We start from the raw sequence: 25842 nt of genomic DNA, 5'->3' as shown, positions 1-25842 counted from the left end.
GTTGGGATCCCGCCCCTGTCTCTGAGAGACACAGTGTCCCTGGGGCTCCTGATCCAGCCTGGCAGGGACTGCACTGATCTCCCAGGGCTCAGCCTTCTCCCTGGAAGGTTCCAGATCTGTCTCAGGAGGAGAGAAGACGCCCACATTCCCAGCAGTGGCTCCTTCAGTCTGCAGCCCTGGGTCAGCCATGGCCTCTCCCAGGCCGGGTTCTCTGCCCAGACCCAGTGTCTGAGTGTGTCAGCCTTACACACCGGGACCGGAGTCTCCTTTACCTGATGGGAGAGGAGGACACGCCTACCCTAGGCTGGTTCCCCAGTTTCTACAACTTTCCAAAAAATACATTCTCCCAAATTCCTGTGTGTGAGGTTTGCATCCCTCCCTCACCCCAATTCTCACTCTTCCTAGAATGGTCACGTGAGCTCTTATGGGGTGCCCTGAAAAAACCTCTAAAATATGTGGGTTTTTTAATTTTGTCTTTCTTTTTTTTTAACTGTCATTTTCCTTCAGTTAGTTTTTTCTTCCTCACTGGGGTGACACTGTTTTGCCCTCCCTTTTCATTATCATCTGTATGAGTCTCCACAGGTGTCATGGGGGACTGCTAGTCTGGATAATTAGACAGCTCAGTGTTCCCTTTAAAGGAAAGAGTCCCATGAGCTTACACTATTTTCTGCCACAATTAACTATCTGAACCCCCCACTAAGTTCCCTCAGCCCCAACAAGTTTCAGTGTTGCCCCAGTGAATTAGGAGTTGAGCTTCCTCAGAGACAGGGTCTTCTGCAACTGAAGACTGGAGTGACAGGAAAATCCACACACCCCTGTGAGCACCGCTGTGTCCCAGTGAGTGCTGCACTGGGCTCCACAGCAACTTCCAGGGATCCTGGGTGACAACACCTTGTATCTTGTCCCCCAGAGGCAGTATTGGGGAGTCATTTTCTCTAGGTGAGTGTCAGAGGTTCACCCCATTTCTGCTGCACACTTGGTGTTGTCTGTTCACTTGGACAGTTAACCGTTGGACTGGTCAGCAAGATGGCCACAGCGGTTGTGATTCAATGGTGGCACCCTTTATGTATCCCATTCTTCATAATTTGTTATATTGATATGATTTTAATCATGTATGTAAATTATATTACATCCCTTTTTCCATTCTTTTCCCACCTAACTTATGGTATAGAACATTATATAAGGAAGACCATGTGACCTGCTGGGTCATGTGATTCCCTCTTAGCTTCTGGGCTCTCCCAGGAAAATGTGCAGATCTGTGATGAAGGGGACCAGCTCCACCTGCAGGTCACTAGTGGGATGGCAGTCAGAAGCGTTCAGACACATAGTTCAGTGTCATCATTGATTTAACTTAGTCTATGCAGATTTCAGTTTACCTTGTTATTGTGGGATTTCTTAAATCTTCCACACAGATCCCCCAAAGGCACATGTGACCCAACATCCTGGACATAAAGGTGATGTCACCCTGAGATGCTGGGCCCTGGGTTTCTACCCTGCTGACATCACCCTGACCTGGCAGAGGGAGGAGGAGGAACAGACTCAGGACATGGAGCTGGTGGAGACCAGACCTTCTGGGGATGGAACCTTCCAGAAGTGGGCATCTCTAGTGGTGCCTTCTGGAGAGGAGCAGAGATGCACATGCCATGTGCACCATGAGGGACTGCCTGAGCCCCTCACCCTGAGATGGGGTAAGGAGGGAGTGGGTGCAGAGCTGGGGTCAGGGAAAGATGGAGCCTTCTGCAAAGCCTGAGCAGGGTCAGGGCTGGGAGCTGGGGTCATGACCCTCACCTTCCCTTCCTGTCCTTCCCTTCGCAGAGCCTCCTCAGTCTACTGTCCCCATCATGGCAGTCATTGCTGTTCTGGTTCTCCTTGGAGCTGTGACCATCATTGGAGCTGTGGTGGCTGTTCTGAGGAAGAGGAAGGGAAAAGCAGGTAGGAAAGGGCGGGATCCGAATTCCCTCTCAGCCCCTTTTAGATATGTGCTCTGCTCATGGAAAGGCATCCACACCTACATTGCTCCTGCCTCTAACCTGGGACTTTTGTTGGTTCTGGAAACTTCCTAGGGTTGGGCTCCTCCCTGATCTCTCATGGCTTTTCTTCTCACAGGTGGAAAAGGAGGGAACTATGCTCCAGCTCCAGGTAAGTGTGGGGAGAAAGATTGTCCCTGAAATGGGTGACATGAACCTGGAGTGCTTAGGGGGGCTCTGGAAATCCATAATAGCTCCTCCAGCAAAATATTCTAGGGATCATGTTTTTACCTTCTTATGAATATATGTGTTTTTACCCAAGGCAGGGACAGTTCCCAGAGCTCTGATGTGTCTCGCCCAGTCTGTTAAGGTGACACTCTGGGACCTGAGTTGGGATTGGGGTGGGGGGCAAAATGGACGTGATTGGGTTTCAGGGACTCCCAGAATCACATGTGAGTGAGTGGTGGGTTGTTGGGATGTTGTCTCCACAGTGATTGTTCATGACTCTTGTTCTGTAGCTTAAAGGCAGCTGCCTGGTGTGGATGGAGTGATAGACAGTGTGTTCAGGCCTCTCCTGTGACATCCAGAGCCCCTCAGTCCACTCTCACCAACAGTGACTGATGTTCCCTGTGATCCTTTGGGCTCAATGTGAAGCTCAGCCCAGCCCTGTCCTGCACACCAGGACCCTGTCCCTGCACTGCCTGTGTTCCCTTCCATGGCCAACCCTCATGTTCCAGCAGACAGGAGGGGACATCTCCATCCTGTCACCTCCCTGATGCCCTGAGCTGTAGACCCTGACTTCCCCAATGAAAATAAGGATCTCAATTTGAACTTGATTGTTCACATCCTTGATCTGACAGGTTGATTGGCAGTTAAATAAATTATTGAGATACTTAGAGATTGTGGAGGAAATAAACATTAATGTGGAGAGCCTCCCAGAATCTGTGTTCATTGTATTGGGTGCATCTGGTGGGACAGAATGAGACTGTGTGGAAACTGAGTGTGAAAAAGGGTGTGTCTACATGGACCTCAGTCCACTGTTGGCTTTGACATGGTCACTCCTCAGCTCTGTCACCTCCTGGCTCTGTTCTCTTCATCACTTAGAACCACATGCTGAGATCTGTGATCACAGGGACACAGGGATGGCCAGAGCTTTGTCTTGTCCCAGGATTGTGAGCAGCCAGGGCAGCTGTGACATGTCGCCTGGGCTGTATCTCTTACCCCATATTTGCTGTGTATTGTTGTCTTTTTAGTTTCTGTGGAGCACTGGGCCTGTTCTTGTTCCTGTGGGTGGAGTCTGTCTCCTTATCCCTTATGCCTCCTGAGTGACAGCATTAAAATGTGTTTCTCCTTCCTTTCCCATCAGGACCCAACTAGATCCCTGCACTCGGGAGACTGTGACCTAAGAACATGAACTTCAATCTGAGCTCCTGCCTCATTCCAGGCCCCTCCCTGGCTCTCTCCTTCTCTCCCATCATTTAGAATTTAAGCAGAGTTGTAGGATGGCAGAGAGAGGGATCCACAGGGTCTCATCTCAGATCTGTCCTGTTGGATCTGTGTTCTGCCCAAGGTCCCCTCTCCCTCCCTGGCTCTGGGTATCCTGGTGCTGCCTCCAGTGGAGATTCCAGGATTTACAGGCTGAGCCTACCTTAGATTTGTGTTTGTTTAAAAGACATGATCCAGGGACTGAAGAGATGGCTCAGGATTTCAGATCACTGGCGGTTCTTGCAGAGGAACCATGTTAGACACCAGCACCTACACCGTGGCAGATAGCCATCCATAACTCCTGTTCCATAGCATGAAATGCCCCCTGTGGACACCAGATAGACACAAGGTGCAAATACCTACAGGCAAGAATTCATTCACAGATGTAAAATAATGAATGTTTAAAAATAGGTTGTGGGGGGCTGGAGAGATAGCTCAGAGGCTACGAGTACTGACTGCTCTTCCAGAGGTCCTGAGTTCAATTCCCAGCAACCACATGGTGGCTCACAACCATCTACAATTCAATCTGGCACCCTCTTCTGGTATGTAGGCAGAACACTGTATATGTAATAAGTAAAATAAATCTTAAAAAAAAAATAGGTTGTGGGAACACCAGAGATGGAAAGTACTTCATCCCCTGCTCCAGGTTCTGGCACCTGTGGTTTCTCTTCTAGCCTTGTGACTTCTAGTCAGGAGCTCCAGGAGTCTTAGCAGAGATGTCTGATGACCAAGGAGGTGATAATCTCTGTCGTGATGCAGCCATCTATGTCTTGTGAGGGATGATGACTTCTAGTGCCTGGGACCCAGCAAACATTCATACCCAAAAAAAGTTTGGTGAATGAAGTAAAAAAAAAAAAAAAAGGATCATAGATCATAGACAGAAAGGCAGGTAGGTGGGGGGGGGGTGGGAGGGAGAGGTTGGCTTTGCTGAGTGAAGAGCTCAGGTGACCCTGACCTCAGTGTGAGGGGACCTGGTGCTGCCCCTGACACACCAGCACTTGGCTGAGGTTGTATTAACAAAGGGAGCTCCTGTAGGGGAGGGAGGTGATGGTGTGAATTTTCCTCTAGAGTGAAGGAACCTTCCTTCTGAAGTCAGGAGGAGGCTGATGGGGCTCAGGAAACACAAGAAGCTACAGGTTCACGGAGCTGACACAATGTAGCACTTCCCTCTCAGGGTTAAACCAGCTGTGGTTCCAGAGGGAGAGGAGTCTGTTGAGCGGAGAAGCTGGGAGCTGGGCAGGGGACTCAGTGATGCAGCTGCCTGAGTGACATGCACACTGGGGTGGGATGTCAGTGCTTATCCCTGACTCACCCAGATCCTGTGAGTGACCAGTGAGCTCAGGGCTCACCGAGCTGATGGTGAATGGATGTTCTCCTTGGTCTGCTGTCACTGTCTCCATCTGGGGTGGAGGGTATCCACTCCTCAAGCAGGGGACACAGTGGTCTGTTCCAGATGTGAGATGTACACTCTGTTTCTGAGACTCGCTGGGTAGTGATACGGTGTTGCTGGTCTCCTGGAGCCAGCACTGTGGTGGGCAGACGCCTGTGATACAGTGAAGGGAATAAACAAGGACAGGCTGTCTCAGGAGCTGGAGGGCAGAAGGGGAGATGCCCAGAGGTCAACTGTTTAGACCAGTGCAAAGATTTATTCTCCTGACTGCTGGACCAAGTTCTTGACAGGCTGGGGATCCTGCAGTGAAGATGCTCTGAGGCAGGAGCATGGCTGTGTGTTCTGAGAAGACTAAGGATGCAGATGCCTGGAGCAGAGTCACAGTCTGTCTGCTCAGTGAGGCCCGGGAGAATGCTGGAAACATCCAACTGCTCCATAGCAGCTCCTTTTGAGTTGAAACCTTCTGTCTTAGAGGGACAGGGAGGCTCACAACACTCAGGAGGTAACAAAGGTCATGTGTCTGGGAGAACAGCAAGTTGGAAGAGTGTGCTGCATAGGGAAGAGTGTTCACTGCTCTTCTAATGGACATGAGTTCAATTCCCAGCACCCACACGACTGCTCACGGCCATCTGCAGCTCAGATCCTAGAGATCCAACGCCCTTCTCTCACCTCAGTGTGTATTACACACGCATGGTGCAAACACAGACACGCAGAGAAATCACCATACATGTAAAGTAAAACAAGTCGTAAAAAATTGGTTCAGGTGATGGTTTTGCACTCATTTAATCCCAGCAGAGGCAGGCAAATCTCTCTGAGATTGAGGCCAGCCTGATCTACAGTGAGTTCCAGGGACAGTCAGGGCAACACAGAGGAAAGCTGTCTTGATGAGAACAAAACAAAACCTTGGAAAATTTTCAATGACTCCTCCCCAACAGTATAAAAGGAGTATCACATCGTGACCAGTCCACTGTGGAGAAGAGAGTTCTCTGATTGTCTAGCTGCCTGGAAGCTGTGCAGAGAGCTCCAGGGAGAAGTTTCACGAGTCATTTCCCCTGTTGGAGTGGGCTATTCAGTGATGCCGTGGACTGTGACTTACCCCTCTCCCACAGGCCTGTTAGTGACCCACTCTCCCCTCTCCTATTCAGCATAGCACTCCCAGCCTTGGGCTCAGCAAACAGGAAAAGGAAGGAGATTATGGGACTCACATGCACGGAGAAAGGAGTCAAATCATTGTACCCGCAGGTGACAGGAGTCTATATGGAAAGGACCCCAAAACACCTTCAGAAAACCCCACAGCTGATGACCACCTCTAGCAAAGTGTCAGGTTGCAAAATCATCACGCAGGCATCAGTAGCTACTTTGTTTACAAGAAAACCACACTGAGAAAGAACTCAAGGTGGAAAAGTTCCATCACGACACCCCAAAACCAAAAAGCTTGAAATAAGCCAACATGGAACATTCCAAGATGACAACTACAAAACACTGAAGAAAACAGTTGAGGAAGACACTGGAAGGTGGGAAGATCTGCTCTGCTCATGGGTTAGAATAATTAATGTTAGAAATGGTCTTCATACTAAAAGCAACCTACAGATCTAAAGCCACCAATCAGAATTCAGTGCTGTTCTCACGGATATAGGCAGAGAAGTCAAGCAAAAGCATAAATACCCTGGACAGTCAAAGCAATCATGAGCACTGGAATAATGCTGGAGCCAGGCATGGGGTGCACACTTTTAATCTGAGCAAGTTGGGAGACAGAGGCGGGCAGATCTCTGTGACTTGGAGACCAGTCTAGTCTGGTCTGCAGATAGAGTTCCAGGCCAGCCAGGACTACATAGTGAGACCCTGTCTCAAAACAGCAACAACAGGAGCTGCTCTTCCAGAGTCCTCAGTTCAATTCCCAGCACCCACATGGTGGCTCACAGCCATCTGTAATAGGATCTGATGCTCTCCTCTGGCCTCTAGGCATGCATGCAGAACATTCATATATAAAATATAAATAAATGAATAAATATTAATAAACAAAAAAGCCCCAGCAACAACTGGGAGGTGGTGGTACACACCTCCTTTAATCCCAGCACTCTAGAGACAGACAAAAGCTGATCTCTGTGAGTTCAAGGCCAACCTAGTCTACAAAGCAAGTTCCAGGGCAGCTAGAGCTGTTATACATATAAACCCACTCTGGAAAAACCAAAAACAACAACAGCAAACAAACAAAACAACAACAGCAAAAACATATGTCATTTCCAGTTGTCCATCACAGACATACAGTCAGCATGGCACTGAGACAAAACTTTTATGTGTATGAGTGGTCTGCATGTATGTATGTATGTATGCATGTATGCATGTATGTGACCACATGGGTGAGTAGTGCCCTAGGAGGTCTGAAGGCCTCAGAACCTCTGGAATTACAGTTATGGATGATAATGAGCCTGATCATATGTGCTGGGATTGGAACCTAGGCCCTCTACAAGGGCTGTAAACACTGTCAACTTCTAAACCAGTGGTCCTCAAACCTTGGGTCATAATCCCCATGGGGGTTGCATATCAGAAACTTAAATTACAATTCATAACAGTAGCAAAAATTAGAGCTACGAAGTAGCAATGAAAATGATTTTCTGGTTGGAGGTCCCTCACAACATGAGGAACTGTATTAAAGGGCTTCCCCATTAGGAGGGTTGAGAACCACTGTTCTAAACAATCTCTCCACTTCCCAGACACACTATTCTCCACAAAAGTGCCAAGTCTATATATTACAGAAAATAAAACATCTTCAACAAATGAGCTGAGAAAACGGTGTCTCATGTGGAAGAATGAAACTCAGCCCTTATCGCTCACTCTGCACTCAAACCAGCCCCAGATGCACCGGACACCCCAGTGTGAGAACAGGAACTCCACCTGACTGTGTTGGCACACGCCTTTAATCCCAACACGGGGAAGGCAGAGGCAGGTGGATCTCCAGAACAGCCAGGGCTATAGACATACCCTTGAAAAATGAAAAAAGGGAGCTGGAGAGATGACTCAGCCATTCAGGACACTGGCTGCTCTTCCAGAGGATCAGGGTTCAATTGCCAGCACCCACACGGCAGCTCACAATCATCTATAATGGGATCCGATGCGCTTTTCTAGTGTGCAGACATACAAGTAGAGCACTCATATAAAAAAACAAAACAAAAACAAAAAATACCACCAATAGAAACAAAACTCTGAGAATGTTAGGAGTAAAAGCAGAGGAAACACTTTAAAATAAAGGCAGGGGCTAAAAGCAGTGGCCAGGCACAAGGGAACAGGCCTTTGGGCAGAGGCAGGGGCAACTCTGTGAGCTCCATCAGCCTGTTCAAGTTTCAGGCAGGACAGTCAAAACTATGTAGACAGACTCCATCTCAAAAGTAAAACAAGAAAGATAGAGGCAGAGAAAAGCGCTTTGTCAAATAGGACACTAGTCAGCCAGGAAATAAGACAACAATCACCAAACAGGACTTCATGGAATTCAGAGTCTTCTGAGCAGCAAAGAGAACAGTGAACAGAGTGAAGAGAGGTCACAGAACGTCTTCGCCAGCTCCGCATCAGACAGAGACTAACACCCAGAGCACACAGGAACTCAAAAACTAGACACTAAGAAAGCAAACAGCCCAATCACACAGTGGGGCATGGGGATGAACAGAAATCCCTCAAAAGAAGAAATGCACACTCAGGAGTCAGAGGCAGGGGAATCTCTGTAAGCTTGAGGCCAGACTGGTCTACATGGCAAGTTCTGAGACATCTAGAACTACTAAGTGAGATGCTGTCTCAGAAAGTCTATTCCCCAAAGCCACGGGTTGTTAAAAAAGAAAATGGCACCCAGCTCCAGGCCTGAGCTGTCTCCCTGTGAATTGTCTGGCAGATGGCCCCAACAACAACACGGGGAATTACCAGTGCTCCCAGTTGCCCACAAGAAGCAGGTTACAAGACCAGTTGCTGGGGACACCACATACTTTAATTACAGGACATAGAGAAATTAAGCCATAATTAGACTGAGAGCATCCCCCTGCTGTGGAGTGTTCTCAGTGCTAGAAGGGGCTGCGGGGAACCCCGTGTGCCACACTACCCAAAGGGACATCTATGCCACGCCCCTCACGTCCCAGGAGCATGGCAGGTTGTCAGGAGGGGTGGAGAACTGTGAAAGGAGCTCCTGAGTATGACATGACCACTGCAGTCTGAAACCCTGCTGCACACTGACCCCTCACAATGCCTCATGCAGGAGGGAAACACTCCCTCCCTGAGGATGGCTAGGCAGACAGCGGTGGCGGTAGACACTGGTAAGTAGACTGCACTCCTGTGAGCAACGCTAATTAAACACATTGGACCACCAAAAGCTAAACAAACAAACAAGGAAGACACATGTTAGGGTCTCTATTGCTGTGAAGAAACATGACCATGGCCACTCTTATAAAGGAAACATTTAATTGGGGTGGCTCGCTTACAGTTCATTATTATCATGATGGCAAGCAGGGCAGCATGCAGGGACTTGATCCTGAAGGGGCAGCGAAGAGTCCTATCTTGCAGGCAACAGGAAGACAATTGAAACACTGGGTGGTGTCCTGAGCATAGGACCCCAAAGCCACCTACCAACACCACAGTGATACACTTCCTCCAACAAGGCCATACCCACTCCAAAAGAGTCACACCTCCTAATAGTGCCACTCCCTATGAGATCACGGGGACCAATTGCACTCAAACTACCACAGCATAGAATCAATATATTATTTTTAAAGAAGAAACTGCTTTTCTCCAAGACTGCTGGAGAGGTGGTTAGGGATGAGTAAATGTGCTGACTGCTCTCCTGCAGCACCAGGTTCAGTTCCTAGCACCCACATGGAGGCTCACAGCCACCTGTAACTCCAGCTCCAAGGGACCCTGATGCCCTCTTCAGGAACCACGGGCACATCCATACATCCATGCAAAGAAAAAACAATCACACTCATAGAACAGAAATAAATATGTTTTAAAGAAATCTGATCCTGGTGTTGTGGTGCCTGACTTTAACCCCGGGAGTCAGCATTTGGGGGAAGGAGTCAGGTGATCTCTGTGAGTGTGAGACCAGCCTGGTCTACATAACAAGTTCCAGGTCAGCCGGGGCTACATAGTAAGGTACTGTGTCAAAGAACAATTCTACGGGTAGAGTTCAGGTCGTCAGAGTACGAGGTAAGAGCTCAGCGGCTCAGCCAGCTCATGGCCCTGAATACTGAACTCCTAAGAAGTGCTAACATCTGCTGCTTGTCCTGAGGGCCACACTGTGAGAGCCCCTGTCCCAAGCCTGACTGGCTGGTGTCTCAAGTCAGAAGACAGGGAGAGGGCTGCCAGGAGAATACACCACAAAGCAGGCCACGCCCTGTCCATCCTAGAGAGCTCACCAACAATGACAGACACTCAGGAAGGGAGCAGGCATGGAGTCAGAGATCAACCAGAGGCAGGGACTTTACACACAGCACAGGGCTCTGTTTCTGGCTAGTGACCTTCTGCTTGGCCTTGTATTGTCGCTGTCGGGGCTACGATGTAACCAGAGGGACTCCTCTCGCCCTCAGATGGAGTGACATAGTTTGAGGGGTTTGAGAAAATTACAGGGTCAACAGAAGGAGCAATAGTGACGCTGAAAATTTGGTGATTGGCTTCAAATGTATCCAGGCTTACCCTAAGTACAATCAGGGTTTCCCACCGATAGTGTGATGGCGCCATGGAGTCACTAGAGGGCGCGCTGAGCTCGCGGAAGCCGCAGTCCCGGGGCCCTGCAGAATCCCTTGCAGGAGAGTTTAACAAATTGTCCTTTACTACACTGAACTTGTTTCTTTATTGTGACAATTATCTTCTGCTTTCTTTTTAAATTTTATCATATTACTTTACGGTTATGGGTGGTTTGTCTCCATATACGTGTCTGGTGACCCTGGGAAGCCAGAAGAGAGAACGGGATTCCCTAGAACTGGAGTGAACCCGCTTGTGGGTGCTGAGACTCAAACCCCAGTCCTCTGGGAGAGCAGCTGGTGCTCTTTACCACTGTGCCATCTCTCCAGCTCTCGCGTTTTCTTTTGTTTTGCAAGTGAGTGGGTTCTGAGAAAGGATCTCACCTGTAGCCCAGGCTAGCCCGGTTCTCTATGCAATTCAAGGTTGGTCTCAAATCCAAGGTGATCCTCCTCCCTCAAGCTTCGCAAGTGCCGAGTTGATTAGGGTGAGTCTCCGCATTCCGCTTTAACGCACGTGTAAAGAGAGATGATGAAATTATGGGGAAAAACTATCAAAACTGGTAGGAGGCATCTCCACTCGAGAGATGCTATATTAACAGTTCCACTCGTTCTGGTTAGGTTTTCCATTTGTCCGTTTGTTAGGTTTTTGTTTTGTTTTGTTTTGTTAGTGTTTCAAGACATGGTTTCTCTGTGTAGTCCTAGTCGTCCTGGAACCTTGTCTGAAGACCAGACTAGCCTGGAACTCCCAGAAATCCACCTGCCTCTGCCTCCCAAGAGCTGGTATCGAAGCTGTGCGCCACCACCCCAGGGCTCTTTTTATTTTTAAAGATTTTTTTAAAATTTTATGGCAGGGCTTCCTGAATGTGGTACTCCAGCCCCAGAAAGACAAGTCTTGGTCCCGGGCGGTGAGGTCCTGGTGGGGAAGCCCAGCGCTGGGGATTCCCCTGTCCCCAGTTTCACTTCTCCAGCTCCTGACCTGTGTCAGCTCCTTCTGCCCAGACATTGATGACGACTCGATTCTCATCTCCACTGGGTGTCAAGATCCCGGGGAACCAATCAGCGTCGCCTGGGGCACCCGGTATAAAGTCCAAGCAGGAAACTCGGATGCCCAGATCCGAGATGGGGACGATGGCGCTGTGAGCGCTGCTCCTGCTGCTGGCAGCCGCCCTGGCCCCGACCCAGACCCGCGCGGGTGAGTGCGGGGTCGGGAGGGAAAGGCGTCTGCCGGGAGGGCAGGGGCGGCACCGGGGAAGCCGCGGCCCCGCATCGCCAGGCCAGACCCTCCCGCCCCTTCCCCTCCTGCGTCCCGAGCCCCGCGCCCCGCTCCCCTCCCGGCCGCGCACCTGCCCGGAGTCCCGGGAGGAGGTCGGGGTCTCACTCCCTGCCGCCCCCAGGCTCGCACTCCATGCGGTATTTCTCCACCATCGTTGTCCCGGCCCGGCCTCGGGGAGCCCCGGTACTTGGAAGTCGGCTACTGTGGACGACACGGAGTTCGTGCGCTTCGACAGCTTCAGCAGAGAATCCGAGAATGGAGCCGCGGGCGCAGTGGGTGGAGCGGGAGGGGCCGGAGTATTGGGAGAGGGAGACACAGAGAGCCAAGGACAACCAGCAGAGTTTCCCAGTTGACCTGAGGACCCTACTTGGCTACTACAACCAGAGCAAGGGTGGTGAGTGACCCAGGGTCGGAGGTCACGACCTTCTGGTCCCTAAGTATGGGCCAGAGTCGCCCGGGTCCTATCCGAGGTCAGGGAGGAGGAGAACGGGGACCAGGACACCAGTTTCCCTTTCTGTTTAGAGGATGCATGGGATGCAGGACCGCGAGTGGGCGGGAGTCCCCTTTGTGGGGCAGGTGGGCTGGACTGACCTCTGGCTCCCCCAGGCTCTCACACCTTCCAGTGGATGTCTGGCTGTCAAATGGGGCCTGATGGGCACCTCCTCCGCGGGTACAGTCAAAATGCCTACGATGGCAAAGATTTCATCGCCCTGAACAAGGACCTGAGGACATGGACTGCTGCGCACACGGTGGCGAAGATCACCCAGAGCAAGTTTGAGAGGACTGATTTTGCAGAGAGATTGAGAGCCTACCTGGAGGACACGTGCTTGGAGGGCCTCAGCAGACACCTGGAGTATGGGAAGGAGCAGCTGCTGCACACAGGTGCAGGCGCCCAGGGCAACTCCTCCCCCTGCCCTCAGGCTGGGCTCTGTCCTGAGGAATAAGAGACCTCAGCTGGGGTCCTGCCCCTGTCTCTGAGGGACACAGTGTCCCTGGGCTCCTGATCCAGCCTGGCAGGGACTGCACTGATCTCCCAGGGCTCAGCCTTCTCCCTGGAAGGTTCCAGATCTGTCTCAGGAGGGAGGAGAGAAGATGCCCACATCCCCAGCAGTGGCTCCTTCAGTCTGCAGCCCTGGGTCAGCCATGGCCTCTCCCAGGCCGGGTTCTCTGCCCAGACCCAGTGTCTGAGTGTGTCAGCCTTACACTACCGGGACAGGAGTCTCCTTTACCTGATGGGAGAGGAGGACGCCCCTACCCCAGGCTGGTTCCCCAGTTTCTAGAACTTTTCCAAACAATGCATTGTACCAGATCCCTGTGAGTGAGGTTTACATCCCTTCCTCACCCCAATTCTATCTCTGTCTTCCTAAAATGGTCACGTGAACACTTTGGGGTACCCTGAAAAAAAAGCTCTGTTTTTTCTATTCTTTGTTCTTTCTTTTTGTTTGTTTTTGTTTTGTTTTGGAGATTGGGTTTCTCTTTGGCTTACATAGACCAGGCCGGTCTCAAACTCAGAGATCCCTCTGCCTCTGCCTCCCAAGTACTGGGATTAAAGGTGTGCACCAACACAGCCCAGCCTTTCTTTTGTTAAGTTGTCATTTTCCTTTAGTGAGTTTTTCTTACTCACTGGGTGATACTGTTTCACCCTCCCCTCTTATTATCATCTCTATCAGTCTCCACATATGTCATGGGGGACTGCTAACTGGATAATTAGACAACTCAGTGTTCCCTTTAAAGGAAACAGTCCCATGAGCTTAGACTATTTTCTGCCAGAATTAACTATCCAAACACCCACTGCTTTCCTTCTGCCTGACCAAGTTACAGTGTAACCTCTAGTGAATTAGGAATTGAACTTTCTTGACTGACAAATAAAATCCACACACTCCTGTGAGCAGCACTGTGTCCCAGTGAGCACTGCATGGGGCTCCACAGCACAGTCCCAGGGACCCTGGGTGACAACACCTTGTATCTTGTCCCCCAGAGGAAAGGTCTGGGGAGTCATTTTCTCTGCCCCAGTGTCAGAGGTTCACCCCATTTCTGCTGCACACTTGGTGTTGTCTGCTCATTTGGACAGACAGTTATGCTGGTCAGCAAGATGGCCACAGCGGTTCTGTCTCAATGGTAGCAGCATTGGTAGGTGGTACTCTTTATGTATCCCATTCTTCCTAATTTCTTATATTTATATGAATTTAATCACATATGTAAATTATTTTCCATCCCTTTTTCTGTTCTTTGACCATGTAACTTATGCTATAAAACATCACATAACGAAGACCATGTGACATGATGGGTCATGTGATTTTCTAGTAGCTTCTGTGTCCAGAATGCAGATCTGTGATGACCTGCAGGTCATTAGTAGGATGACAGTCAGAAGTGTTCAGACAAATAGTTTAATCATTAATTAAATTTTGTCTTTGCAGATTTCAGTTTACCTTGTTATGGTGGGATTTCTTAAATCTTCCACACAGATCCCCCAAAGGCACATGTGACCCATCATCCTGGATCTAAAGGTGATGTCACCCTGAGATGCTGGGCCCTGGGCTTCTACCCTGCTGACATCACCCTGACCTGGCAGAGGGAGGAGGAGGAACAGACTCAGGACATGGAGCTGGTGGAGACCAGACCTTCTGGGGATGGAACCTTCCAGAAGTGGGCATCTCTGGTGGTGCCTTCTGGGGAGGAGCAGAAATACACATGCCATGTGCACCATGAGGGGCTGCCTGAGCCCCTCACCCTGAGATGGGGTAAGGAGGGAGTGGGTGCAGAGCTGGGGTCAGGGAAAGATGGAGCCTTCTGCAGAGCCTGAGAAGTGTCAGGGCTGAGAGCTGGGGTCATGACCCTCATCTTCCCTTCCTGTCCTTCCCTTCCCAGAGCCTCCTCAGTCCACTGTCCCCATCATGGCAGTCATTGCTGTTCTGTTTCTCCTTGGAGCTGTGACCATCATTGCAGCTGTGGTGGCTGTTGTGAGGAAGAGGAGGAGAAACACAGGTAGGAAAGGGCAGGGTCTGAGTTCTCTTAGTGTGCTCTGCCTCATGGAAACACATCCACACCCTCATTGTTCCTGTCTCTAACCTGGGTCTGATGTTGTTTCTTGAAAGTTCCTAGGGTCAGGTTCCTCCCTGGTCTCTCACAGCTTTTCTTCTCACAGGTGGAAGAGGAGGGAACTATGTTCCGGCTCCAGGTAAGTGTGGAAAGCAGGATTGTCCCTGAGACCCTTGGGGTGGACCTGGAGTATTTGCAGACCTCTGTCACCAATATTAGCTCCTCCAGCAAAATCTCCTAGGGGCCATGTTTTTTATCTTCTAGAGTGTGTGTGTGTGTGTGTGTGTGTGTGTGTGTGTGTATTCAGTGACAGTTACCAGAGCTCAGATGTGTCTCTCCCAGACTGAAGGGGACACTCTGAGACCAAACTGGGGAGGGGCAAATTGGACATGATTGGGATTCAGAGACTCCCAGAATTTCCTGTGAGTGAGTGGTGGGTTGTTGGGATGTTGTCTTCACAGTGATTGTTCATGACTCTTCTTTGTAGCATGAAGACAGCTGCCAGGAATGGATAGAGTGACAGACAGTGTGTTTAGGCCTCTCCTGTGACATCCAGGGCCCCTAGGTTCACTTTTAGCAACAGTGTCTGATGTTCCCTGTGATCCTATGGGCTGAATATGAAGAACTGGGAGCCCTGCACACCAGGACCCTGTCCCTGCACTGCCTGTGTTCCCTTCCATGGGCAACCCTCCCGTTCCAGCAGACAGGAAGAGACACATTATCCTGTCACGTCCTCCTGCTCTGAACTTCAGGTCCTAAGTTCCCCACTGAAACTAAGGATCTCAATTTGAATTTGATTGTTCACATCCTTGAGCTGACAGGCTGATAGCTGTTAAATGTATTATTGAGATACTTAGAATTTGAGGAGGAAGTGAATGGCAGCATGGAGAACCTCCCAGAAATGTGCGCATCATGTTCTGTGTCTCTGGTGTCACAGGATGAGGCTGTGGGAGCTGAGTGAGAGCAGGGCTGTGTCCGGGTGGAGCTCAATTTGATATTGGCTGTGACATGGTCACTCCTCAGCTCTGTCACCTCCTGGCTCTGTTCTCCTCATCACTTGAAAGCACATCCTGAGATCTGTGATCACAGGGACACAGGGATGGCCAGAGTCCTGTCCTGTCCCAGGAGTGTGAGCAGCCAGGACTGGTGGGACAGGTCACACTGGGCTCTCACCTGGCTGTAGCATTTTACCCCATATTCGCTTTTTATTGTTGTCTTATCACTTTTTATGGAGCACTAGGCCTGTTCTTGTTCCTGTAAGTGGTGCCTGCCTCCTTATCCCTTGTGCCCCCTGAGTGACAGCATTAAAATGTGTTTATCCTTCCTTTCCCATTAGAACCCTTCTACGGCCCCTGCACTCAGGAGACTGTGACCTAAGAACATGAACTTCAGTCTCCTGAGCTCCTGCCTCCTTCCAGGCCCCTCCCTGGAGGTTCTCTCCTTCTCTCCCATCATTTAGAATTTAAGCAGAGTTGTAGGATGGCAGAGAGGAGGGATCCACAGGATGTCATCTCAGATCTGTCCTGTTGGATCTGTTCAGCCCTAGGTCCTCTCTCCCTCCCTGGCCCTGGGAAACATGGTGCTGCCTCCAGTAGTGACTCCAAGCTTAGTCTACTTTAGATTCATGTTTATTTAAAAGACATGATCCCTTTTGTCTTGTTGACTGTGTCCTTTGCCTTACAGAAGCTTCTCAGTTTCAGGAGGTACCATTTATTAATTGTTGATCTCAGTGTCTGTGCTACTGGACTTATGTTCAGAAAGTGATCTCCTGTACCAATTAGTTCAAGGATACCTCCATATCTATATCTATATATCTATATCTATCTATATATATGGTTTCTCTCTGGCTTTGGAGACTGTCCTGGAACTAGCTCTTTCAGACCAAGCTGGTCTGGAACTCACAGAGATCCCCCTACCTGAGTGCTGGGATTAAAGGTCTGTGCCACCACTGTCCAGCCCCACTTTTTCTTCTATGAGATTCAGTGTGGCTGGGTTTTGATCCATTTGAACTTAACTTTTGTGTATGGTGATAGATATGGATCTATCTGTAACCTACATGCAAACATCCAATTATGCCTGCACCATTTATTGAAGAGGCTTTCTTTTTTCCATTGTGTAAGTTTACCTTCCTCATAAAAAATTAGGTGTTCACAGGTATGTGAGTTAATATCAGCATTTTGAATTGGTTCCATTGGTCAACCTCTCTGTTTTTGTGCCAGTACCAAGCTGTTTTCATTACTATAGCTCTCTAGTAGAACTTGAAGTCAGGGATGGTGATGCCTCTGGGAGTTCCTTTATTGTACAGGGTTGTTTTGATTGTCCTGGGTTTTTTGTTTTCCATATAAAGTTGAGTATTGTTCCTTCAAGGTCTGTGAAGCAAGACAAAATGGCAGCCAACAGAACGGGAAAAGATCTTCACCAAACCAACATCTGACAGAGTGCTGATTTCCAAAATATACAAAGAACTCAAGAAGCTAGTCAACAAAACACCAAATAATCCAATGAAAAACTGGGGTCCAGAACTAAATAGAGAATTCTCAATAGAGGATTCTAAAATGGCTGAAAGACACTTAAGAAATTGTTCAACATCCTTAGCTATCAGGGATGTGCAAATCAAAACAACTCTGAGATACCATCTTACACATGCCAAAACACCAGTGATAGTTTGTGCTGGAGAGGATGTGCAGAAGGGGAGCACTCCTCCATTGCTGATGGGGGTGTAAACTTGTACAGCCACTTTGGAAATCAGCATGGCAGTTTCTGTGGAAAATGGGAATCAGTCTACCGCAAGATCCAGCAATTCCAGTCTTGGGCATATACCCAAAGGATATGAAATCAAATAACAAGGACATCTGTTCAAATATGTTCATAGCAGCATTGTTTGCCATAACCAAAACCTGGAAGCAACTTCGATGCCCCTCAACCGAAGAATGGTTAGAGAAAATGTGGTATCTTTACACAATGGAGTGTACTTAGCGGGGGAAAAAAATAATGAAATCTTGAAATTCCCAGACAAATGGATGGAACTGGAAGAAACCATACTGAATGAGGTAACCCAGTCACAGAAAGACAAGCATGGCATGTACTCACTCTTATATGGAGATTAAACACAGAGAAAAGGACTACCAGCCTGCAGTCCACACCTCCAGAGAATCTAGGAAACAAAGAGGACCCTAAGAGAGACAGACAGGTCCATGGGTTGTGGAATCTCCCTCTCTGGCTAAGGAAAGCAGCTGAAGCCAGCTGTGTCAGGGATGTCCCTGCATGAAGGCCCAGAGAGGCCATTGTATGAAAGGATGACACAGTCATGGGACACCTCTCAAAAACAGGGGCTAAAACTCTGTGGACTCAGCCCAAGAGAGAAGGGTGTAGCGGTCAACAGAGCTAAAAGGAGTTGGAGATCTGAAGACTGCTATGACATCACACATGGAGATGCAGGTTGGAGTTTGCCCAGCTGGAGTTTGGTCTTGCTTTGGTCCAGTATTCCCTCACTGTGCTCACTGTTCTGTCTCTTGGAACAGTAATGTGTATCTTGTGCCACACTGTAGGTTGGAAATATGTGCTTTACCCCTTAATTTTCATTTTTTTTACGAGACAGGGTTTCTCTGTATTGTTTTGGAGGCTGTCGGTTCAGCCTGTCCTCGAACTCACAGAAACCTGCCTGCCTCTGCCTCCCGAGTGTTAATTTTGATTTTATTGAGATTTCAGTTCAGACTTTGCCAGGAGACTCATAAGATACTTTGAACTTTGGACTTTTTTTATAGATTTATCTATTTATTTACTTATTTATTATGTATACAATGTTGTGTCTGCATGTGTGCCTGCATGCCAGAAGAGGACACCAGATCTCATTGCAGATGATTGTGAGTCACCAAGTGGCTACTGGGAATTGAACTAAGCTCCTCTGGAAGAACAGTCAGTGTTCTTAACCTCCGAGCCATCCCTCAAGCCGGAACATTAGACTTTTACACAGGGTTGAGACTGTGATTGACTCTGGGGACTTTTGAAGTTGAACTGAATGCCTCAAGAAACAACAAATATATACAGTTGTCTGTTCTCATGTGAAGAGCTGGGGAGCCCAGCCCAGCCTAGCACACCAGGACCCTGCCCCCACACCACCCAGCTCCCTTCCAGACCCAACCTTCCTGGTCCAAAACAGAGAGGAGGGTGCAACGCCATCTTGAAACCTCCATGCGGCCTTGAGCTGCAGATCCTCTCTTCCCACTGAAAATAAAAATGTAAATGTGAACTTGATGGTTCGTGTCCTTGACCTTGGAGATTGACAGTTTAAATTAAAGGCGAGAATTCAGAAAGTGTGGAGGAGAAAATATATGGCAGCTGGAGAACTTTCCAGAATCTGTGTCTGCTGTGCTGAGTGACAGCAGGGAAAGGAGGAGTCTGTGGGAGCTGAATGAGGATGGGGCTGGGCCAGGTGGAGCTCTGTCCATGTGGGTTAGGTGTGGTCACCCCTCAGCTACGTCCTCCCTGGCTCCTTTGTCCTTGTCACTTAGTATAACCACATGCTGGCAGACTCTGATCACAGGGATACAAGGGTGTCTGTCCCCAGACCTGCCCTGTGTCCAGGATTGTGAGCATCCTGGGCTGCAGTTTAAGATCTGCCAGGGCTCAGTGGTAGCTGCGGCTCTTTAACAAGCTCCCTGTTTACTTCTTGTCTTCTTGGTTTGTATGGAGGAGCAGCCCTGTTGTCATTCCTGTGTAATGTGACCACAACATGTGTTGTTTCTCCTGTCCTTGTGCCTACAAGGACCCTGGACTCAGGAGGTGACCCTCAGTCCCCTGAGCTCTGCCTCCTTCCAGAGCTGTTGCCTGGAGGTTCTGCCCCTCCCCCAAACTTTCAGAATCTAACCCTTGTGTGTTGGATCTGCAGAAAGGATTGGTCCACAGGGTCTCATCTTGGATCAGGTCCTTTTGGGACTGTGTTCTGCTCAGCTGCACTTCTTCTACCTCCCTGGCTTAAAGTGTGGGTACCTAGGAAATTGGTCAGGACCACAGGGACTTTGATAATATTGGGATCAGCAAGTGAAGCCTTGTGTGTGTGTGTGTGTGTGTGTGTGTGTGTGTGTGTGTGTGTGTGTGTTTGAATCTATGTAGAACATCTTAGTATAAAAAAAATCTAACTTTAACAGTGAAGAATTAGCTGTGCAGTGGTGGTGAACATCTTTATTTCCAGCACTCCAGAGACAGAGACAGGAAATTATTAAGATCCTGGTCAGCCTTGTACAGGACTTTCAGAGCTACATAGAGAAATCCTGTCTGGAAAAAAAACAAAAAGAAGATATGTTGAATGCTTCCTCAAAGGAGGATTAGTTAATTTCAGAGAAATGAGACATAACTAGCAGTAAATTGCCTATTCAATGTATCCATTTAAAACTTATTTTTTAAAGACGGGGTATCTCTGTAGCTTTGGAGTCCATCCTGGGACTCACTCTGTAGAATAGGCTGGCCTCGAACTCACAGAGTTCTAGCTGCCTCTGCCTCCCAAGTGTTGGGATTAAAGGCTACACCAAAAACACATGGATTTCCTTTGGTAAAAGTTCTGTTTTAAAAGCATAAATATAATTGTTGCATTTTAAGGTTAATATTTAAAATGCAAAATATCTACATCATTACCATTGCACCAAATAATGTCAGTTCAAATCGCAGAATATGTAAATCCACACCAGTTGAAAACAGAATTAAGGATGGTTAAAGACCTTCGACAATTTGTCCTATTTATGCCAATCGATTACAGAGAACTGAAACTTTTGTTTTCCTGAACTCAGAGTAGCATGTCACAATGGATAGCAATAACTACTAGTATTATGTTGTAATTATGCATGGTGAATAAAAGCACAATAGTTAGCAGAGAGTACTTTCCTGCCATAAAATTATTCAGCTGGAAAGGTTAGGTTGAGAGATACTGGTCTGGAGTATTTTACTTAATATAACTTCTCTACAGCAGACAACCGTGTTATATTTGGAATGTGTTGAAGAACACAGATTTATCGTGACCTTTATGTAGAGTGGAGGAGGGCAGAGTGAAGAGTTGCCCTTGGCCCATGCACCTGTGGTCAAAGTCGCATTCCCCTTCTCCAGGTATCTGCAGAGCATTTCCACACACCGTCCAGGTGGGCTCTGTATCTCTCTGCCTCACCAGCCTGCTCCAACTCCAGCCTGGTGATCTCTGCTCCCATTGTGTCCTTGGCTGTCCATGTTCCCAGGTCCTCGTTCAGGGAGATTTAATCCTCATCACCTTAGGTTACTTGTTCATATCCACGGAGGAGGCATCTGTTCCCATCCACATCACAGCCAGACATCACCTGGTCGACTCCACAGCTCATCCACCCATGGCCTGCTGTAAACTGAATATGAAGCCAGATCTCAGTCTGTGTCTTGGGCAGAACCTGGTACCATGGTCCATTGGGTTCTGATGTTGGCAGCCTGGAGGGGTCCAGACTTCCAACCCACAGTCACTCAACACTGTGGCTATGCTTGTAGTAGGTGGACACAGCGCCTAGGTTCCCTGGAAACATCTGCTGGTTGAACTTGGCTTTCCCTGTCTCCTTCTCCCAATACTCTGCCCCTCCTCCTCCTCTCCCTCCTCCTCCCCCCTCCTCCTCCCCCCTCCTCCTCCTCCTCCTCCTTCACCACTATCACCACCACCACCACCACCACCTTTTCTTCTTCCTCTTTCTCCTCCTTTTCCTCCTCCTCCTCTGCTCCTCATGCTCCTTCTTCAAGATAACTGTCTATTCAGTTCTCTTGACCATTGGTTGACTGACAATGTCAGTTCCTTGGTGTTTAGTTTCTGCAGTCCTCTGTAAACTGAGGGCTCTAGTCCCTTGTCTGCAATCCAGCTGGAACAGGTTTCTCTTATTGTGGCTTCTGTTCCCTCTGCGGTTTGTATCTTTTTCTGTGAAGACTTTATCTTCATGCTGATGCATGGTCCAATTAGCTCCTGTGCTATTGTCCTATTCTGAGGTCCTTGCTAATCCCAGTATCTGCAAGGGTTTCCCCTAGGTTGTGTTCTTGAAGTCTGGGTGTTTCAAGTTTTGAACTTAATAAGGTCTTTGCTCCATATTTAGTTCATCTTTGTGGAAGGTTAAAGATGGCACAAGCTTTAAGGCCAGCACCTAGAAGGCAGAGGCAGGTGGATCTCTGTGACTTCAAGGCCAGCCTGGTCTACTGAGTTCCAGGACAGCCAGAGTTACCTAGTAAAAACACTGTTTCAAAAAAGAAAGGAAGGTGAAAAGTTTCTACACCCAGATAAGCCTCTCCACCAATGCAGCAATCCAAATTTGACCAAACCAAACTGAATTAGGAAAAGCTTACTTTTAATGGATACAAAATGCTGGGATGGCCTTGCAGTCCCCAGGAGAGGAGACAGGAAAAGGAGACCAGAAAACCCAAGAGTCTGTGCTCTGGGGGGGGGCAGTTTAAATATCCTGTGGGAGTGGTCTTTAGTATCTTTGTGGGAGGGACCGTATTTGGCAGGCTTTCTGAGATGCAGCAGGGTTTGGATGGAGATGGGAGCCCCCTCTTGGGTAGAACCTCCACCATAACAGAAGGAAGCAAAGAAAAGAAAGAAAAAAATTGAAAGAAAGGAAGAGAGAAAGAAGGAAGGAAGGAAGGAAGGAAGGAAGGAAGGAAGGAAGGAAGGAAGGAAGGAAGGAAGGAAGAAAAGAAAAGTGAGACTTGAAGTTCATCTCCTGAGGTAGAAACCCAGTGTTGCAGAATCATATTTCCCCAAGTGTGTGCTTTACATTCTTTGTCTAAATTTAAGTGTGCATTTTCTCACTTTATTTCTGGGATCTCTATTCTATTCCTTTGATTTTTCACCCCTATTCCATGTCAGTTACAGGTGGAGTGGGTATTCGATCCTCTCTGACCTGGACTCCTGGAGTTAAAAGAAAAAGAGTAACCTGCGGGCTCATGCTGTCCTGGGACTGTGTGGCTGGCAAGTTCAGCTAAGTCGCTGGCAGAATGAGCCCCGGGGGAAGCATCTCACAGGCTGTGGAACTGGGTGTGGTGCTACCAATGCAGTTCAACCCTGCCCCAGGCAGTTTCCTCCTAGCAGAAGTTAAATCTGAGTCTGGGCTACCCTTCTGCCTCTGCCCAGCAGGGGTCAGGGCAGGAGAGCCAGCAGGTGCTAAGGACAGGCTGGAATGCACCAGGGTTAGGCTCAGTTGGGCTGGGATCAAGCTGTTGGATATTGATAAATGCTTGCCATCCTGGGCGCTCAGGAGGCGGCAGGGTGGGTGGAGTGGAGCCAGTGCGCAGGGCAGATAGGGAATCCTGCCTCCCAGGGACCCAAACTGGGAACGCTTGGGGATCAGGGGGCATAAGACGCTTGCCAACAGCTGTGGAGGCTGGAGGCTGATCCCACGTGGGCGCCAAATGTAGGTGAATGCAGGAGAGCTCGTTTAAGGGGATATTTAGTATTTATTAGAATACACTCACGAAGCCGGGCGGTGCCTTTAATTCCAGCACTCGGGAGGCAGAGGCAGGAGGATCTTTGTGAGTTTGAGACCAGCCTGGTCTACCAGAGCTAGTTCCAGGACAGCCTCCAAAACAATACAGAGAAACCCTGTCTCGAAAAAAAAAAAAATACAATCACGAATAAACAATAAGGTAGCTAATAGCCAAGGTCTTCTGTTCTGCTCCAAGGAGATTGTTCTGGCAGTCCAACCTCTGACTACCACAGAGAGAGAGCTCCTCTATCCCTCGACAGCCCAAGGTCATAGGAGGAGCTAATGCCCACTAAATACATACAGGCTGTCTTGTCACCATAACTGCAATATAATCTGAGGTTAGTAGTGTAAACCTCCAGCCATGTTGTTAATCCTTTAAATTGTTTGACAATTTGTGGTCTTTTGTGAGTCTATATGATTCCCTGTATTGTTTTTTTAAATGGGAAATGTATCACAATGGCCATTGTCACCATGTTAAGAATGTCAGTCCCGGAGCTTGGATTGTCTGCTTCAAGAAAGCCACCAAGCCATCAAAAAGTCATCAACAGCCCAATTGTGCAGTGCAGTGTGCAGGGTGCTGAGTCTCACAGGTTATCCAGCTACAGGACCTGGCTGTGGACACCAAGAGCCCTGGAGACTCTGAGGACTTGTAGCTGTCCAAGAGGATGACAAGGACTCAGAAGCTGAGGTCAAAGTTGAAAGCAGGGAGGACTTCACCTCTTGTCACTTGGCTGCCTTCTTGGTGCCTTTCCTCATCAACTCTCAGCTCTCCATGGCCCCATCCTCCAGGTGAGCCATGTCTAGTCTGGATGCTGTGGCCATGCTGCTGCCCTGAGCTGACTGTGGGCCTTGGAGTGAAGCTTGAACACCAAGGAATCCAGAGAGAGGTTTCTGTGTGAGAGGTGGCCTGTTGGTGTGACACAGTGACTCATGCTCAGCTGCTCTGCAGACTGTAACAGTGAGTGCTGGAATTGCAGGAAGGCTGCTGGCCATCCCCACCTTTGAAGACAGCCAGGGAAAGCAGCAGACAGTGCCTCAGAAGTTAGTCACCTCAGGCCTGACCAGGACATGGGTTTTCTCTTTCCTGAATGTGCCCCAACACCACTGCTTCCTGCTGCACCTGACAATCCAACCCTGCCTGGGTGAAATGCTGAGCTCCCTGGAGGTCTCTGACTTCTTCCCTTAGTCTTTCAGGAAGCCTGAGGCTTCTGAGGTCTTGAGTTTGAACAGTAATGTGTGCAGTGAGAAAGACACCAGAAGGTAGAGTTGACTCCAGGTGTGGCTGTGGGTGCTCCAAGTGTGGCTGTGGGTGCTGAGGGGGAAATTCCAGGCCGTCCTTAGTCATGTCTGTGTTGATGGGGACTAGAGTGATGTCTTAAAGTGACAGAGGTTTCTGAGATTATTAGCAGCCACAGCCAAATCTGTCCTGGGAAAGTGAGGGTAAATTTGAGCAGCAGTTGAAACCGTTATATGACAGTGGAAAGAAACAGCCATGCTCACAGAGTCATAGACCACAGGAAGCAATGAGGCTACAAAGGGAAGCCGGCATGCCATGCTGAAAAGGTGTGGGGTGAGCATGTGTTTCTATCCATGTACTCATATGAGCATGATAAGACTAAGAGAGGCCTAGATGAGCAGCTCTTAATGTCAAGAGATCTCAGGGAGGAACAGCAGGAGGAGTTGGTTCCTCCAGGCAAGCTAGAGATCAGGACTGGTTAGCACAGTGGTGACAACATCTTCCCTGTGACAGAGACAAGGCAGACGTTAGATCACACAGGAAAATGCTCCTGAGGAATTGGGGGACAGGGAAGAAGCCACACTGAGAAGGGAGGAAGCTGCAGCATGAAGCCAAGAATCTGGGGCTAGGTCCAGGACTGTTGTTTCCCAGTGCAGATGGAACCCTGGGCAGCCTGTGAGGACAGCTGCTGGTGACTGGAGAGAGGACTGGGAAGAGAGTTGAGAGGAGGTAGAGTCTTCTGAAGGAGACAGGAGGGGCGGGACTAGGAAGTGTTCTGATGGATTGAATGGACACTCTTTATTAGAGATTTCTCAGACATGACAAGGGCACTTGCCTGAGGCACTGTATGTGGCGTTGGAATTGGAGAGTCAGAGGCAGATTCCTTTATCTCACAGAAGTGTGGGCTGGCATTATGAAAGTGTCCACAGAGTGGACTTTCCTGTGACCTTAATACAAAATAGGAGTTTGTTCAAAAGCCTACCTTCTGCAAGACCTTGTTCACCACTGGCAAGAAGGCGTGAAGATAGGACATTTGCGTACATACAACCAGGAGAATGTAGGAAGTCACAAGTTCACCATGCGAGGGGTTCACAGAGAATCGGTTTGGGAATAGGTGTGGTGATGCATGCCTTTAATGCCAGCCTTTGGGAGGCAATAGCCAGTAGTTTGCAGGCCAGCTTATTCTTCATAGACAGTTCCAGGTCAGGTAAGGTTACTTAGTGAGACCTTACCTCAAAAATGAATGAATAAATACGTACATAAAAC

General features: G+C 48.8%; 2 protein-coding genes across 6 annotated transcripts; both read left to right on the top strand.

The window, feature by feature from the left end:
• The first annotated feature begins 6 nt into the window (after positions 1-6).
• Positions 7-3968, top strand: LOC106022691 (H-2 class I histocompatibility antigen, alpha chain-like). 5 transcript variants are annotated; one of them, XR_005875455.1, is made up of 5 exons: positions 7-1688; positions 1816-1932; positions 2107-2139; positions 2290-2337; positions 3334-3968. XR_005875455.1 is itself a non-coding variant. In XM_040741138.1 (4 exons), exons 1-4 carry the CDS (start codon positions 1547-1549, stop codon positions 3342-3344), a joined length of 303 nt encoding a protein of 100 aa, XP_040597072.1. In that variant the 5' UTR covers positions 7-1546; the 3' UTR covers positions 3345-3966. The 5 variants fall into 5 exon arrangements, 3 of the variants coding, with proteins under 3 accessions (XP_040597072.1, XP_040597073.1, XP_040597071.1); XR_005875454.1 differs by lacking the exon at positions 3334-3968 and adding an exon at positions 2486-2900; XM_040741138.1 differs by lacking the exon at positions 2290-2337 and having other exon boundaries at positions 3334-3966.
• A 7673-nt stretch (positions 3969-11641) lies between these two features.
• LOC121138458 (H-2 class I histocompatibility antigen, alpha chain-like) lies at positions 11642-15127 on the top strand. Its single transcript, XM_040741146.1, has 6 exons — positions 11642-11748; positions 11951-12223; positions 12436-12711; positions 14295-14570; positions 14698-14814; positions 14975-15127. Exons 2-6 carry the CDS (start codon positions 11962-11964, stop codon positions 15034-15036), a joined length of 993 nt encoding a protein of 330 aa, XP_040597080.1. The 5' UTR covers positions 11642-11748; positions 11951-11961; the 3' UTR covers positions 15037-15127.
• Positions 15128-25842: the final 10715 nt, after the last annotated feature.

This window comes from Mesocricetus auratus, unplaced genomic scaffold (assembly GCF_017639785.1).
Source record: "Mesocricetus auratus isolate SY011 unplaced genomic scaffold, BCM_Maur_2.0 contig_11593_pilon_obj, whole genome shotgun sequence".
Lineage (NCBI taxonomy): Eukaryota > Metazoa > Chordata > Mammalia > Rodentia > Cricetidae > Mesocricetus > Mesocricetus auratus.
This window is presented reverse-complemented; position numbering and strand designations above follow the sequence as displayed.